Raw genomic sequence first — 13,395 nt, 5'->3', positions numbered from 1 at the left:
AATGTAAAACCATGAGGGTGTTGTCTAGAGCACTGTCAAGGTTCTTTTCAAAAACCAAATTCCCTGGAGTCAGAACTTCTAAAAGATTTTGTGATTTTAGAAAAGCTTCTGCTTCTCTACAGCAAAGAAAGGGTACATTTAGTAGGAAAAAGCAAAACCAAATGCAACTGAACATTCAACACTGATGAAACTTCACTTTTTTTTTTTTTTTTTTTGCGGTACGCAGGCCTCTCACTGTTGTGGCCTCTCCCGTTGCGGAGCACAGGCTCCGGACGCGCAGGCTCAGCGGCCATGGCTCACGGGCCCAGCCGCTCCGCGGCATGTGGCATCTTCCCGGACCGGGGCACGAACCCGTGTCCCCTGCATCGGCAGGCAGACTCTCAACAACTGCGCCACCAGGGAAGCCCCGAAAGTTCACTTTTAATCCTCTCTGAGCCTGGAGTCTACAGAGGAGGATGAGATGCTTTTACATGAACATATGCTAAAGTTGCAAGTTAACCATAAAAGATAAACCTTCACTCATTCATTCATTCATTTTAGGATTAAATAACATCCCAGTTATTTGAAAACATTAAAAGCAGTAAGATGATATTCAGTGAACCTGAAAAATGAACAGGATTGTGATTAAGATTTGTATCTCACTGTAGTGTTATAATATTCAGTTATTACTGAAGTCATGCTTGGAGAACCCAACACTACTACTTCAAAATATATTAAAATTTGATAATAGCTGCTGTGTCTTCACCAAAAATCACCATGCTTTACATGAATTTTTATCTTCCTCAGTAAATAGCATGGAAAAAATATATATATACTTATAGCATGTGCTGTATACAGAGATGTATACACACACATATATATTTTTTCACCTTTGTGGACTAAAGAAGCAGAAGTAATTGATTAAAATCCTAAGTACATACGGCATAGAGAGCCAAAGATGGGCAATCAGTGAGTGTGCTCTGGGAGAAAAGCTACTCCCAGATTCAAAGAAAAGCAGATTCATATTGAGGGGTGCCATTTTTCATCTATCCAGAGTATATGAGAGGTGCATCTGTTACTAGATAGATAATGCAAGTCTTTAAAAAAATCCACATTTCCCTTTTACATAGACTACAGAATGACCAACTTTACATTATTTAATAAAACACATTTGGAAACTTAGTCACTCCATCTGTAGGATCTTCCAATTCCTTTAAGCAACTTATTTTCAGCATCCTCTTATTATTCAAAGGACCGCTAAAGTTAGGCAGAATACCAAGAGTCACAGTTTAGGAAGGAGAAGCAAGACCAAACGTAGCCTTCCCATTGTACTCCAGGGCTAAGAGTAAGCTTCCTCTATCCCCTTCAGCCCTCTTACTCAAGGGTTTTTTTTTTTTTTTGCAGTACGCGGGCCTCTCACTGTTGTGGCCTCTCCCGTTGCGCAGCACAGGCTCCGGACGTGCGGGCTCAGCGGCCATGGCTCATGGGCCCACTTAAGGGGTTTTTACTTGATAAAACCAACTCCTAATGTTACAGCCATTCTGGAAAAGTAACTCAATTAAACTTTATTTTGATGCCACTTCAAATCTATGAAAGCTTGTTCAAACAGAGTGAAAATCAGTGCTATGGTTCAACAGATGAGAGACTGTTTCAGTCCGTGAATCCATCTCAACAAATATTTATCACCCGTCTACTACGTCTCCTACCCTTGGGTGGCTGGGTTCAAGGTGAATGGGGCACACCCTCAATTTCCAAGAAACGGGGGAAGACAGTCACATAAAGGTAGATCGATAAAGCATACGAAGTTGAACAATTTGGATGAAAACAGTGTATTCTGGGCACTTGGCAGAAGGATGGCTAGCCTGGGGCAGGGGTGGGAAGGTGGGCTGTGATCACTTTCCCTAATGACAACTGACAGTTTTAAAACATGAATACGAGTGACTCCCATGAAGAGGCAGGGGGGTGGAGGCATTTGAGGCAGATGGGACAACCTGAGAAAAGGAATGAAGATGCAAGGCATCCTGTTCTGCATGGGAAACCGCAAGCAGCTTGGAAGCGCCACAACGTATAAAGCATAAGCGTTCTGGACAGATTGCTCTGGAGGGATTAAGTATGGAGAACAGTTCTGAGAGGCAGCAGGAAAGGAGAAGAGGGTAAGGAATTGACAAATATTGTCGGTAAGGCGGGGAGGGGCTGGGGACTGGTTGGTTGTTGGGTGGGTGAGGGGTTGGGAGTAAGGGAGGGAGGTATCCCCCTGCCTTGGGTTTCTGTGATGCTGGAGCGTTTACAGTTAGAGGGTAGAGCTTAGAGCTCAGATGGGTGTAAGGTGATCGGCGCTGGGCACTTGATTTGAAAAGTGGAAAACTGAAAAATCTGTTATTCTCTCTAGGAGGCAAAATAGCTATTCTCTCTAGGAGGCAAAATAGTTATTCTCTCTAGGAGGCAAAATAGCCCAGTAGCGAAGGGCATTTGTGTTTCCAAGCCAAAGGCATCTTTGCCTGGTGTTGCGGGGGGGGCAGCTCCAGAGGCCTGTGAATAGGCATCAACATCTTTCCTCCTCTGGTGCTGATGACTACTTGAGTCTAGACAAGGAGGAAGGACCCACATTTGAAGATGGTGACTGGGAGGTATAAGAGTTCAGGTGACATTCAAAGGAGACCTCACAGGAAAGGGTCTTTCTCTTTCCTTAAGTTTTGTTCAAAACAACACTTTTGGAGCTGGGAGACATTCATGTCTTAATTTTCAGATATCCCATCTGGTGATATGACATAAATAAAATCTCCCAATTCTCCCAGCCAGAGTGTATTTGTCTAATTTCAAGTTACTCTAGAAACTAAGACAGCTTGAAAATGGAGGCTCTGATCTCATCATCAACAAATAAAAAGCACAAGGAGTACAAGGTTGGGGAAATAATGGTGTGTTCAATTTGGAAAGGCCATGTTTGAGGTGCCTCTGGTCTTTCCAGACTTTCTAACAGGTAACTGGGCAGATTAGTCTGCATTTTGTGGAGAAATCTGAGCTGGAAGTAAAGATTTGGGAATCATCATCACCTGATTTTGAAAAGAGTGAAAAAGAAACTTTAGGGAGTAGTAGGCCAAGGGCAAGAAGAGAAAGAAAAAGTGATCAAAGAAAGAAGCAACGATGGAGAAAGAGAATCAGATGCACGTAGTACCAAGAATAGAGAGTACCAAGGAATAGAGAGTTTCATAAAGGGCTTGGTGGGAACAACGGTATCTGAGAAGCAGGAAGGATGAAGTCACAGGCCTGCAGCACCGCCTTGGGATGCATTTAATCATGTTAATGGGAAGCTTCAGAAAAGTCTCCAGGGCAGAAACCAGAGCATAGGGAGTTTAGGAATAAAGCTGGAAAAAAAAATTGGAGCAAAGTACATACAAGGAATATGCTTTGAGAAGCGAGAATGAAAAGAGGAAGTTACATGGCCTTTCCCTCATCTAGAGGGGGAGGCTGGTGAAGGTGGGAAGGTTTAAGATGGTAGAACCCAAGGCTGAAGGGAAGATACCAGAAGGAAGGAGAGAAAGATACAGAGGAGAAGAGATAAGGAAGGGAAAGAACTTCCGGGGTGGGGGGGGGAGAGGGCGGGGTCAGGAAAGGCGGGGATGGAGAAGGAGCTGGTCCCGAAGATCAGGAGGGATGCTGGGCTCCTTGCTGGACCCTGGAGGACAAGCCATGAGGACAGATGCAGCTCTGGAACCCAGAAGAGTAAATCCAAATGGGGTAACGCGGCTAGTCAGTCCCCACGGTGACATGTCCCTCAACCCAACCCATGTGTTCAGACTACGGCAGCCACATTTGAAAAAGGCTGCAATATTCTAAATGAGCGGTTCCCAAAACCTTTTTAGCACCAGGGACTGGTTTTGTGGAAGACAATTTTTCCACAGACGGGGGGTGGGGGGCAGGTTGAGGGGGTTGGTTCAAGCGACAGGGGGTGGCAGATGGGGCTTCACTCACTCGCCCGCTGCTCACCTCGTGCTGTGCGGCCCAGCTCCTAACAGGCCATGGACTGGTACCGGTCCGCGGCCTGGGGGTTGGGGACCCCTGTTCTAAATCACAGAGGTCGGGCAGTGACACAAATTTCCATCTCACGAGCTACAAAGGCTGGAGTGGCAACAGGAAGGAAGAAGCATCACACTACGCCTCTAAAGTCTCTATGTAAGTATTTTAATGTTATAGCCCCTAAAAAGACAGGGAACAACAGAATGCAAAGAATTTAAATTTTCTATGTTGCTGTCAGTAATAGTAAGAGTGTTCTCATCAGTAGGTATACATTCTCTTTAAACACTAGAAGTGTGAGTAGTTTGATCTGTAGGGGAAATTATAGTCAGATAGTATCCAAAAGGTTACCATGATATAGCTAAATTACCTCTGCCTGTCACAGGTTGAAGAACATTTAAATTCTGGAAGTCCGCATCAGCTTTGTCTAGATAACAAATCTTAAGTACCTTCCTATATTCACTCAATTAGTGATCTTGGGCCTTGATAACACTGCAGGGAGAAACTTTCCAACTATCATTCAAATCATATCTAAAAAGGTGGTCATAAATATTTTAAAACCTAAGTGAACTAATAAGACCTAGACCCATTAAGGATAAGATCTTTTACAACAAATTAAATAAAACAATTTATTGAAGTCTGGACTCAAGATAAGCTAGATTTACTAGCTGACCTTTTATTCATTTAAAGAACAAAATTAGCTCTAATTGCATTAGAATGGAATCCAGTAAATTTTCCCCAGTCTTGTAATGTGGCATCCGTGTAAGGACGGCTGTAATTGTTTACAAGTAAGATGGAAATGCTTTGATTATAATCTTTCCAGTTGTTTTACTGGGTAGTAAAAACATTTCCCAAAACCTAAAGCCAGTTTTTCTGACAGCATACTATTTTCTTCTCTTGAATACACTGCATCTTTGGTGTTAATCAACAAACTATCATGTGCCAGAGGAAGAAATTAAACTTGGGGATTCCATCATAACTTTAGCTCAGTAAAAATGAGAGAGTGATATACAGAGGTTAAGATATCCTAGTCTGGAAAAATCAGAAAAGGGCTGAAGACCCGAGTAAGAATAAATTTAACCACCTGCTTCCTCTTGGAATTATAACTGAGATATATGGGTTTGGGTCTGTGGAATTTATAAGTATAAAAGTTAGCAAGAATAATGTATACCACCCACAATTTGTGTTCTCATTGTTCAGCTGCTAGGAAGTTTCATTTGTAATGTTACCATCTTTCACTAGCATTAAAATAAGTCATTTGCCATAAATTTTAAATACAGTCACTCAAGATTTTTATTCTTATTTATTTATTTTTTTGGGGGGTGGGTCACTGTTCTTGTTAGTTAGCTTCTAATATAGGCAAAATAACCTATGAAATGTTTCAGTATCAGTGGCAAGTTAACCAGGGCAAAACAAAGAAAACTATCAACACTTTTCAATCTTTCTCTCTCTCTCTCTTTTTTTAAAAAAAATCAAAGCAGACAGTTTTATCCGTAGGGAAACAAATTAAAAATAGAAGAACAAAAGGCCTTCCAAATCTGACAGGATGATGGTCTGAAATGTTCTTAAACTTTATTTCTAAAGGATCTTTTTTTTTTAACCAATAAGCTTCCTTGCCCTGCCTCTTCAGTATACTTTTATAAAAATATGAATCTGATTGCCTTTCCCTAAATAAAATAAAAATATATCAATTGTTTTTGCCTGCCCCTCATCCCTTATTCTGGTAGGAGAGTCCTTCTTTCCTTCTGGAACCTAACATTTCCCCTTCTAACAGGGCTCTCCCCCCTCCCACTGGGGTTGGTTCCTAGATGGGAACCCACAGCAGATGCTGTGAAAGGCGGGGTGGGCAGTTCAGCCTGTGAGCACTAAGAACCACACCAGCCAAGAGCAATCTGCACCATCTTTGCCGCCACACAGAGGTTAGACAGAGAAAAAGAAAGTGAACAGAGTCTTAATGACACTTTTTGAACCCTTGTTACCACTTTGCCTAAAGCCAATCTCTTTGAGCTAGTTTGATTAGGGTTTCTGCTACTTGCAACCAACGGTTCTGACTAATACAAAGAGAAAGTGTTTCAACTAGGGAAGGGAAGACTCCTTATAGAGGCACCTTCACTGAGTGTGCGTCTATGTTACATCCTTGGATCAGGGGTTGGTGTAAGAAACAGTCAAATAAAAAAAAGGTGTTCTTGCCATCTGGTTCCTTATGGAAATAAAATTTCAAATTTAGTGTCTTCAAAAACTTTGTCTCTCCTGAGAAACTAGGAGGTACCTTCCTTTTTAAAACTGCATTTCACTCTGCACTTATTGCCAGGAAGCCATAATCATATTTGATGTGCAGTCATTTGCTTCTTTTTCCTCTCCTTGGCCTTGGTTTCCTAGTATTTTCTAGTATCTTTATGTTCTCTCTTTAAGTCACCCTTAAATTTGTTTAGACTGGAAAAAAGTCTACATATGAATAAACGACATTTTAAGTGTAGGAAGAAATGTAGAAAGTGAGATAAAAATCATTTGCTATTATTTTTCTAAAGAACTTGTCACTAAAACACCATTATACACATTTCACCTATTATATGTCTTTCAGTGAAATGTGGCTACATAAAAATATAAAACGCTTACTTTCTTTAAAAATATTTTAAATGGTTATTTTTGTAATTGCCCATGGTACCCTCTATTTCTGGCTGTCCTATCAAAAATAGTTAATCAGAAAAGTTTGGATCACAAAAAAGACAACAAATACCTGTACATATTTTACATTTTTAAAGGTTGAACATTATTTTTCAAGATTAATGAGCAAAGTTTTAGCTCCCATTTTTATAGCATATATAATTTAGAAATTACAAGTATTAAGAAGCCTCCTCCCAGGCATAAACTAAACTCTATAAACTGCCATAAAAAACTGAATTACTTACATGAAAAAAAAAAGTGTCCAATTTTCAGCACCTCTGTTAAAAGAGGTTTGATTAATGAAAGAATTTCCTGAATTATAAGAAATACATAATACCATGAGTATTACAATACTCATAGCTGTGGTGATAAAATGTTAGCAGAAAGAAAACTGTAATTTCCAGCAGTAAAGTGGTCATTGAAAAATATCCCAGCAAAATTTGCATATTTTGGGAAAAGGATTAAACTTGTGAAAGAGAATACTTATTGTGACCTCTCAGCCAAAAGAAAATTTAGGATTATTAATGATAATGATATTGTTTTCATGAAAGGTACCATAAATGATTCTGTGTCACTTGATCAAATACAGTATCTAACTGGAACAATAACTGAGCCTTACTGGATTTTTGGAGGAGCCCAATTCATTATCCCCTCCCTGGTGAGCTCACTGAATAAGGGCAGCAATGTCCTGAGAGCAGGACCAGCTCCCAACTTCTCCAATACAGTAACCCTACCGACCAGACCAAAGCTCCCTGGCGGGAGAGCCACTCCACCCTCGGAAGAGCCAGGGAACAGATGGAGAAAAGGACAGAGCTGCCTCCCCAGTGCCAGGGAGATGACAGCATTAAAGATACATTTGAGAAATGTGAGGGGGAAAGAACGCTTAACCCCCTAAGCACTACCATTATTCACCCCCAAATCTTTACAAACCTTGACCTTTTTCTTAATACTTTACCAATACCTAAAGTTATCTTTTTTAATGAGAAGCTCCTTTAACAGAATTTTGAGCTTTATAAATATAACCACACATTTAATGTTCTGCCATGTCTCTCCCAACAATCCTATCTAAACAGTCCCACACTAAGGTACTTCCTTCCTCACGTTACTCTGCTCTATTTATATCCTTCATAGAAATAAATAAATGAACAAATGCCGAAAGTTAGCCCAATTTTCCCACACTTGCTCAAAATAAAGGGATGGTAAGACTGGGATAACAAATAACATGGCGACTGTGCTGCCACTTGCCCATCCCACAGTGGACATTACACGCACTGTACTCTGTGTCACCAAGTCCAGTGAGACCTCAAAATCCTGATCCATATGGCTCCAGGTGCTGCCCCCGGCCAAGCTGAAACCTACCTGCTTTCTCGGCATCAAGGCAAAACTTGACTGTTGGGCCAGACTCAGTTATTTCATGATTTATTTGAATGTATTGTTTCTCCCCATTCATATCACCCCCACAAACTACGGATGTTGAGATTGTAACTTCAGGGTTAGTATTCCAGTTTCATCTTCAATACAGACTAACAGGAACTCTGGGTCCCCATTACTGGGAGACCTACTGAAGGAATTTGAGGTCCTTGTAAAGTCACCCTGAGTTTTAACACTATCAGAAGGAGGCACTGGACTGACCACAGACCCTTTAGAATCCAGTTTCCAGGCACGTTAAATGAAGCGGAAAACAAGGGCCCTCTGTCTGGCTTCAAGGGACAATAATAGAGAATAGAGGAAATAATCTAACCTCAAAGTACCTTCCTGGATCACGGGTCAAAGGCATAATTTCTTTATAAGATTTAGAAACTAAATATTGTCTTAAAGATCTTCCAACGAGAGTGTAAAATTTGAACGCTGTAAAGCTTTTTCTTTTTCCTGCAGTTTCAAAAGACTATTCTCTGCCTGTTCGTTAGCAGTAGACAACCCCTCCCCATAGACTATTCAAACTCCTCCATTTGAATGCGAGTCTGCTCATTAATTCCACTTCAAAAGAGCATCATTACACGCCCCCGGCTGTATACAAACTAAGTAAAGGCACATTTATATAAATCTACCATCTCTTTTCCATTATTACTGCCAAGGAATAAGCCATGTATCCTTATGCTATGACAATAAAAGATTATTTTTAATTTCATATAATTTTCATGTTCATAAAATGTTATCCTTCTTTTAATTTTTTTTCAAACATTCTTGGCTTGTGAGTCATAAAAAACAGACAGTGGGATGGACTGGCCCACAGCCATAGTTTGCTGACCCCTGATTTAGATTTAAAACAAAAAAACAGAAAACAAACAAGTTAAAAAAAAAAACCAACCCTTATCATTAACTTATATTTTATATAAAATCCTATTGCTATGTGACTTGGGCCTCTTTTTCTCTCTCTTTTTAAGTTTAAAATGTAATATATTTCACTTAAGTTATTCCTTTACTCATTATAAGTATTTCCTCGTGTCTGACTTTGGTCAAGTGATTGACTATTCATATGATATGGGAGTTATTTACCTAAATGTCAGAAAGTTTACATGTTACATAAAGTTATACTTTCAAGGACAATTTGTCTAGAATGTCTGGGTACTATAATTTCCGTAATACTGAACATTTTGTTCCAGAGTCATAGGATCTATTTCTCACATCTTCCAATATCTTAGGTATATGAGTGATTTATCGAGAGGAAAAGAAATTACTCGACAGAATAACTGAAAGACGCTTAAGGGTAGATGAGATGAATATTACTATCAGTGCCTTTTTACAAACCTTATTTCTCTAAAGGAATAAGCAAGCCAAACTTCTGTGTGAAAGGAAAGATGAAGTAATGGTGAGTTATGAGAAAACTGGAATAAATATGAACGGGTAGGAGAAAAGTAGTTGTCCAATGATAAATAAGAACATCTTCCCTTTACAGTAGTGAACCCAAGTACAGGATTTCCAAGGAGATGGTAGGTACAGTTATTTTGGTTGGGTCTCTTTGTTAACTAGCCCTCTGTCCTCTGATGGTTGAGGGAGAAGGATGTTACTAAAATTTCTCATCAGAATAATGCTGGGATTTTTCGTTGTATTACATTTAGAACTAACAGAAGCAGCGGCTGCATAAAATACACGCTACACACAAACTTTAAGATGGAACAAACCATGAGAATGTAAAGCAAATTTCCTGTTGTCTACTGTACCTACTAAATAAATAAGTTCATGGCTACTACTTTCATTTTTATGGCTAAAAACTGAATAAAAGTTAAATGCCTTGTAAGCCTATTTCCTACATAATATTTGATTGTTTGCAGTGTAAACTAATCCATTTTCAGGCTTACTGGTAAAAAGTAAGGTTGTAAACTTGTACTTTGAGCTTGTAAAATTCATTTAAATGATGTATAATATGATTTTTAGAAGAATGATTTTCAACATGATTTACAAAAAAAAAATCAATGCTTCATTACCCTATTAGGATCATATAATAGCACTGTAGGCCTTAATTCATACCCTCAAAATGAATAAAAGAAACATAGCCAACTAATTTACTTTGAAGAAGGGTGGGTGGATGTGATGATTCCATGAAAATTAAGAAAATAAACAGTAAACATGGGGTTTACATTTCCAGTTCTCTCTTAAAAAAAAAAAAAGAGCAGACAATTCAGACTTCAGTTACTATTATATACTGTTTCACCAAGCCTTTGGCAGTATCCTTGTTTTACATGCACAGAATAAAACCATGTGCCATCTGAGCAAGAAAAGAATCTTCATTCTTTGTCCTGGTGACAGAGAACACACACTTGAAAAGGTTTAACATTACATCCACCTGGGCGTAACATGGTAGTCAGTCCATTCAATACATAGTTTCTTATTTTTCAGATAACCAGAGCCTTACAAACTATGCAGAAACAATGTCCTGTGCTAGTCTTTACAAAAGAGAAAAAGTGCCAGAAAAAAAACCCCCAAAACACAAAGGATCCTATATGTTGAATAAAGCAATAAGCATTAACTCTGAGGAAGAAACCAATAAAAATTTGAAAATGAAGACTTTTCAAAATACAGCTTGACCCTACTATATATTCACACTGGGAAAAGGTCTATAGAATTAAGTCCACTAGGAAAGAGTAGTGAAGGTTAAGTTCTATCTGTTGCACTCTAACTGGAAACGTCTGTACTTACATTTTGTCTTGGCCAGCTCCAACTCGGAGAGTCAATCTGGGGATCACTGGGCTTGGGGCTGGGACCACTGGCTCCACTTTTATCTGTTGAAGATATTACGTTAGAGTCAAATACTTTTTTTTCAACAAAAGTACCTCCTCCCTTTTCTCCTACTTCCTCATCTCCACAAACTTGATAAGCCTTTAAGTTTCAAATGTGCCTAAAATGCTAGATGTAAAGATAAACTGGGCTATTTTGTTTTCGTTTCCCAACAACTGAAGGCTACCAGGCAACATGGAAAATTCCATAAACTTTAAACACTAGTAAATATGGGAGTTATTTCTGCATTTTCTTAGTTTTGACTAATTTCTTGGATTTTATTGTTAGAATTTTTAAACAGAAACTGTTACCTGGGTCATTCAGTGGAACGTTTAAGTAACTGCCAGACTTAACAAAAACAGAAAAAAATGCAGTCATAGCTTCACTATAAGATAAAATGAATCTATTAATGGGTCTTGAAAAACATTAGACTCATCTCATGTTTACAATGTCATAAAAGAAAACCAATACACTAAGTGTAATTACAGCACTGAATTGTTCCATTTTTTGGCTAGTAGAAAAATGATCTAAAATATTGCACAAGACAAAACATATTTATTTAGAAAGGATTTATGGCAAAGGCAATAACTGCTGAATAAGTTGAAGATCTCACAAATATTTGAGCTAATAATCAGAAAGGGAATACACAAATTGAGTATGGTGTTAAAGGCATTCTCCACAATTGCTGGCTTGAAGATCCTATATAGAACAATTGACATTTTGAATGAACAAAATGAACAAGAGATGTGCAGTTCAAATTATTATCTACATCAGAGTTTTCCAGCATTTTTGGTGGGATGGTTCCTTGGTGGTCCCAGGCACGGCCACATGTTTAACATCCCTACATGCCAGTAGGACACTGCTAGTCACTGTGACAACTAGTGCAAACCACTGATTTATATATTTCAAGCTCAAGAGTTAAATCATAACAGAACAGTGCAGTGGTTCTAAAGGGGAAGGAATTTATAACGTAGTGCTCAGTATAGTATATCATATAATCAATATATTGCACATTGATCAAATCTATCATTTTTTTTCATATGTTTTTACCTGTCCCCTTCTTGAATTGTTTTTTTTTTTAAATCCCACCGTCACATCAAGATCGATGACTTCTATCATTCTCTTGAACAGTGCATGGTATGCAGGAGGTACTCAACCAATGTCTGTTGAATGAACCACTTATCCTGCAAGTACCCTCAACTCCCTTGCCTCTCGGTCATTTCACCATTCATCCAGGACCAATCTAAAATCATTCTCTAGGGCACTGAGTAATTCCAAAGAAAATATTTAAAACTGTACAAACTTCTGCCATCAAAACTCCAATTTCATCTGTGCCTTTAATACTATCTGCTTATTTGGATTCCCAGCTAAACTAGTTAAGAGCAGAAACCATGCCTGTTCTGTCTGTTGCTATTTCCCAGTGCCTATCGTAGGGTCTGACACATAAGTGCTTAAGATATATTTTAAAAATTAATCGGAAGTGATTATTTACAGCTTTTAAGACCCATCCCGTGAGTTCCTTCCTCTTTTGCCCTTCAAACCCCACAGGACAAAATACTGAGGCCACTAAGCAGAATTCCTTCAATTCCCTACAAACTTCTCTGCATTCACAATTACACTAGAGTCCATCTCCTCCAGTCTTCGAAAGACTTCCTCCTTATTTGTAGCATCTTCAACTTCTCAGTTCCACTCATTATTTTCATCTAGCTTTCAAATGTGCTCAACTCTATCCTTTAAAAAACTTACCTCCCCTTCAACCTCTCACTGACGACCTCTCACATTTTCTAGTCTTCACTTCATTGTCTGCATTTCTCCATTTCTCCTTCATACCTCACCCAACTCCACTCTACTTTCTGGCCCAAGCACGCCACTAAACTATTCCTTCTAGACACTCAATCTTTCCGAATGTCCCGTCTGTTTCTTCACTGAGGTCTTCATCACGCTCCTTCCCTGTCCCTAGCAAAGTCCTCTCCTCTCGTCCTCCCATACTTTCTCCACTGACCTCATCCATGTCCATGGTTTCAATCCTAAGTTGTTGGGTTTTTTTTAACTTTTTTTTTTTTTTGGCCGTGCCACGTGGCTTGCGGGATCTTAGTTCCCCCACCAGGGATCGAACCCGGGCCCCCTGCAGTGACAGCACTGAGTCCTAACCACTGAACCGCCAGGGAATTCCCTCAATCCTAAGTTTTCAATATGGCATGTCTTCAAAATCTCCCTCTCTAGACCAGCACTGATTGGAACTAAGACCAAAACATAATGCTGCCCACTGAACATTTTCAGCTAAATATCCTATAAGGATTTCATCTCATTACATCTAAATCTTATCAACTCCCCCACGAAAACCTGCTCCTCTAAATGGTCTCACTTTTGGCAGATGTCTCTTTTATTTGCCCAGTTCTTAGTCCAGTGGTTTTCCTCAAGGCCTCGGGGGTCAAGGGTCACTGGGGAGGGGGCAAAGCAAGACCCATGGAAAATTTTTGTGTTCACTTTCTCCTCTATTTTTTTTGAACACAGGGTTCCATATCT

General features: G+C 39.3%; 1 protein-coding gene across 2 annotated transcripts in view; it reads right to left on the bottom strand.

The window, feature by feature from the left end:
• Positions 1-13,395, bottom strand: part of TAF3 (TATA-box binding protein associated factor 3) — a 152,984-nt gene that overhangs the window by 16,166 nt on the left and 123,423 nt on the right. For both annotated transcript variants that reach the window (XM_067700926.1, XM_067700915.1), the window contains exon 4: positions 10,792-10,874. In XM_067700926.1, coding sequence (XP_067557027.1) covers positions 10,792-10,874 — 83 coding nt within the window. The remainder of the gene's footprint in view (positions 1-10,791; positions 10,875-13,395) is intronic.

This window comes from Pseudorca crassidens, chromosome 1, assembly GCF_039906515.1.
Source record: "Pseudorca crassidens isolate mPseCra1 chromosome 1, mPseCra1.hap1, whole genome shotgun sequence".
In the NCBI taxonomy this organism is placed as follows: Eukaryota; Metazoa; Chordata; class Mammalia; order Artiodactyla; family Delphinidae; genus Pseudorca; species Pseudorca crassidens.
The sequence above is the reverse complement of the archived record's forward strand: the minus strand, read 5'-3'. Positions and strand labels throughout refer to the sequence as shown.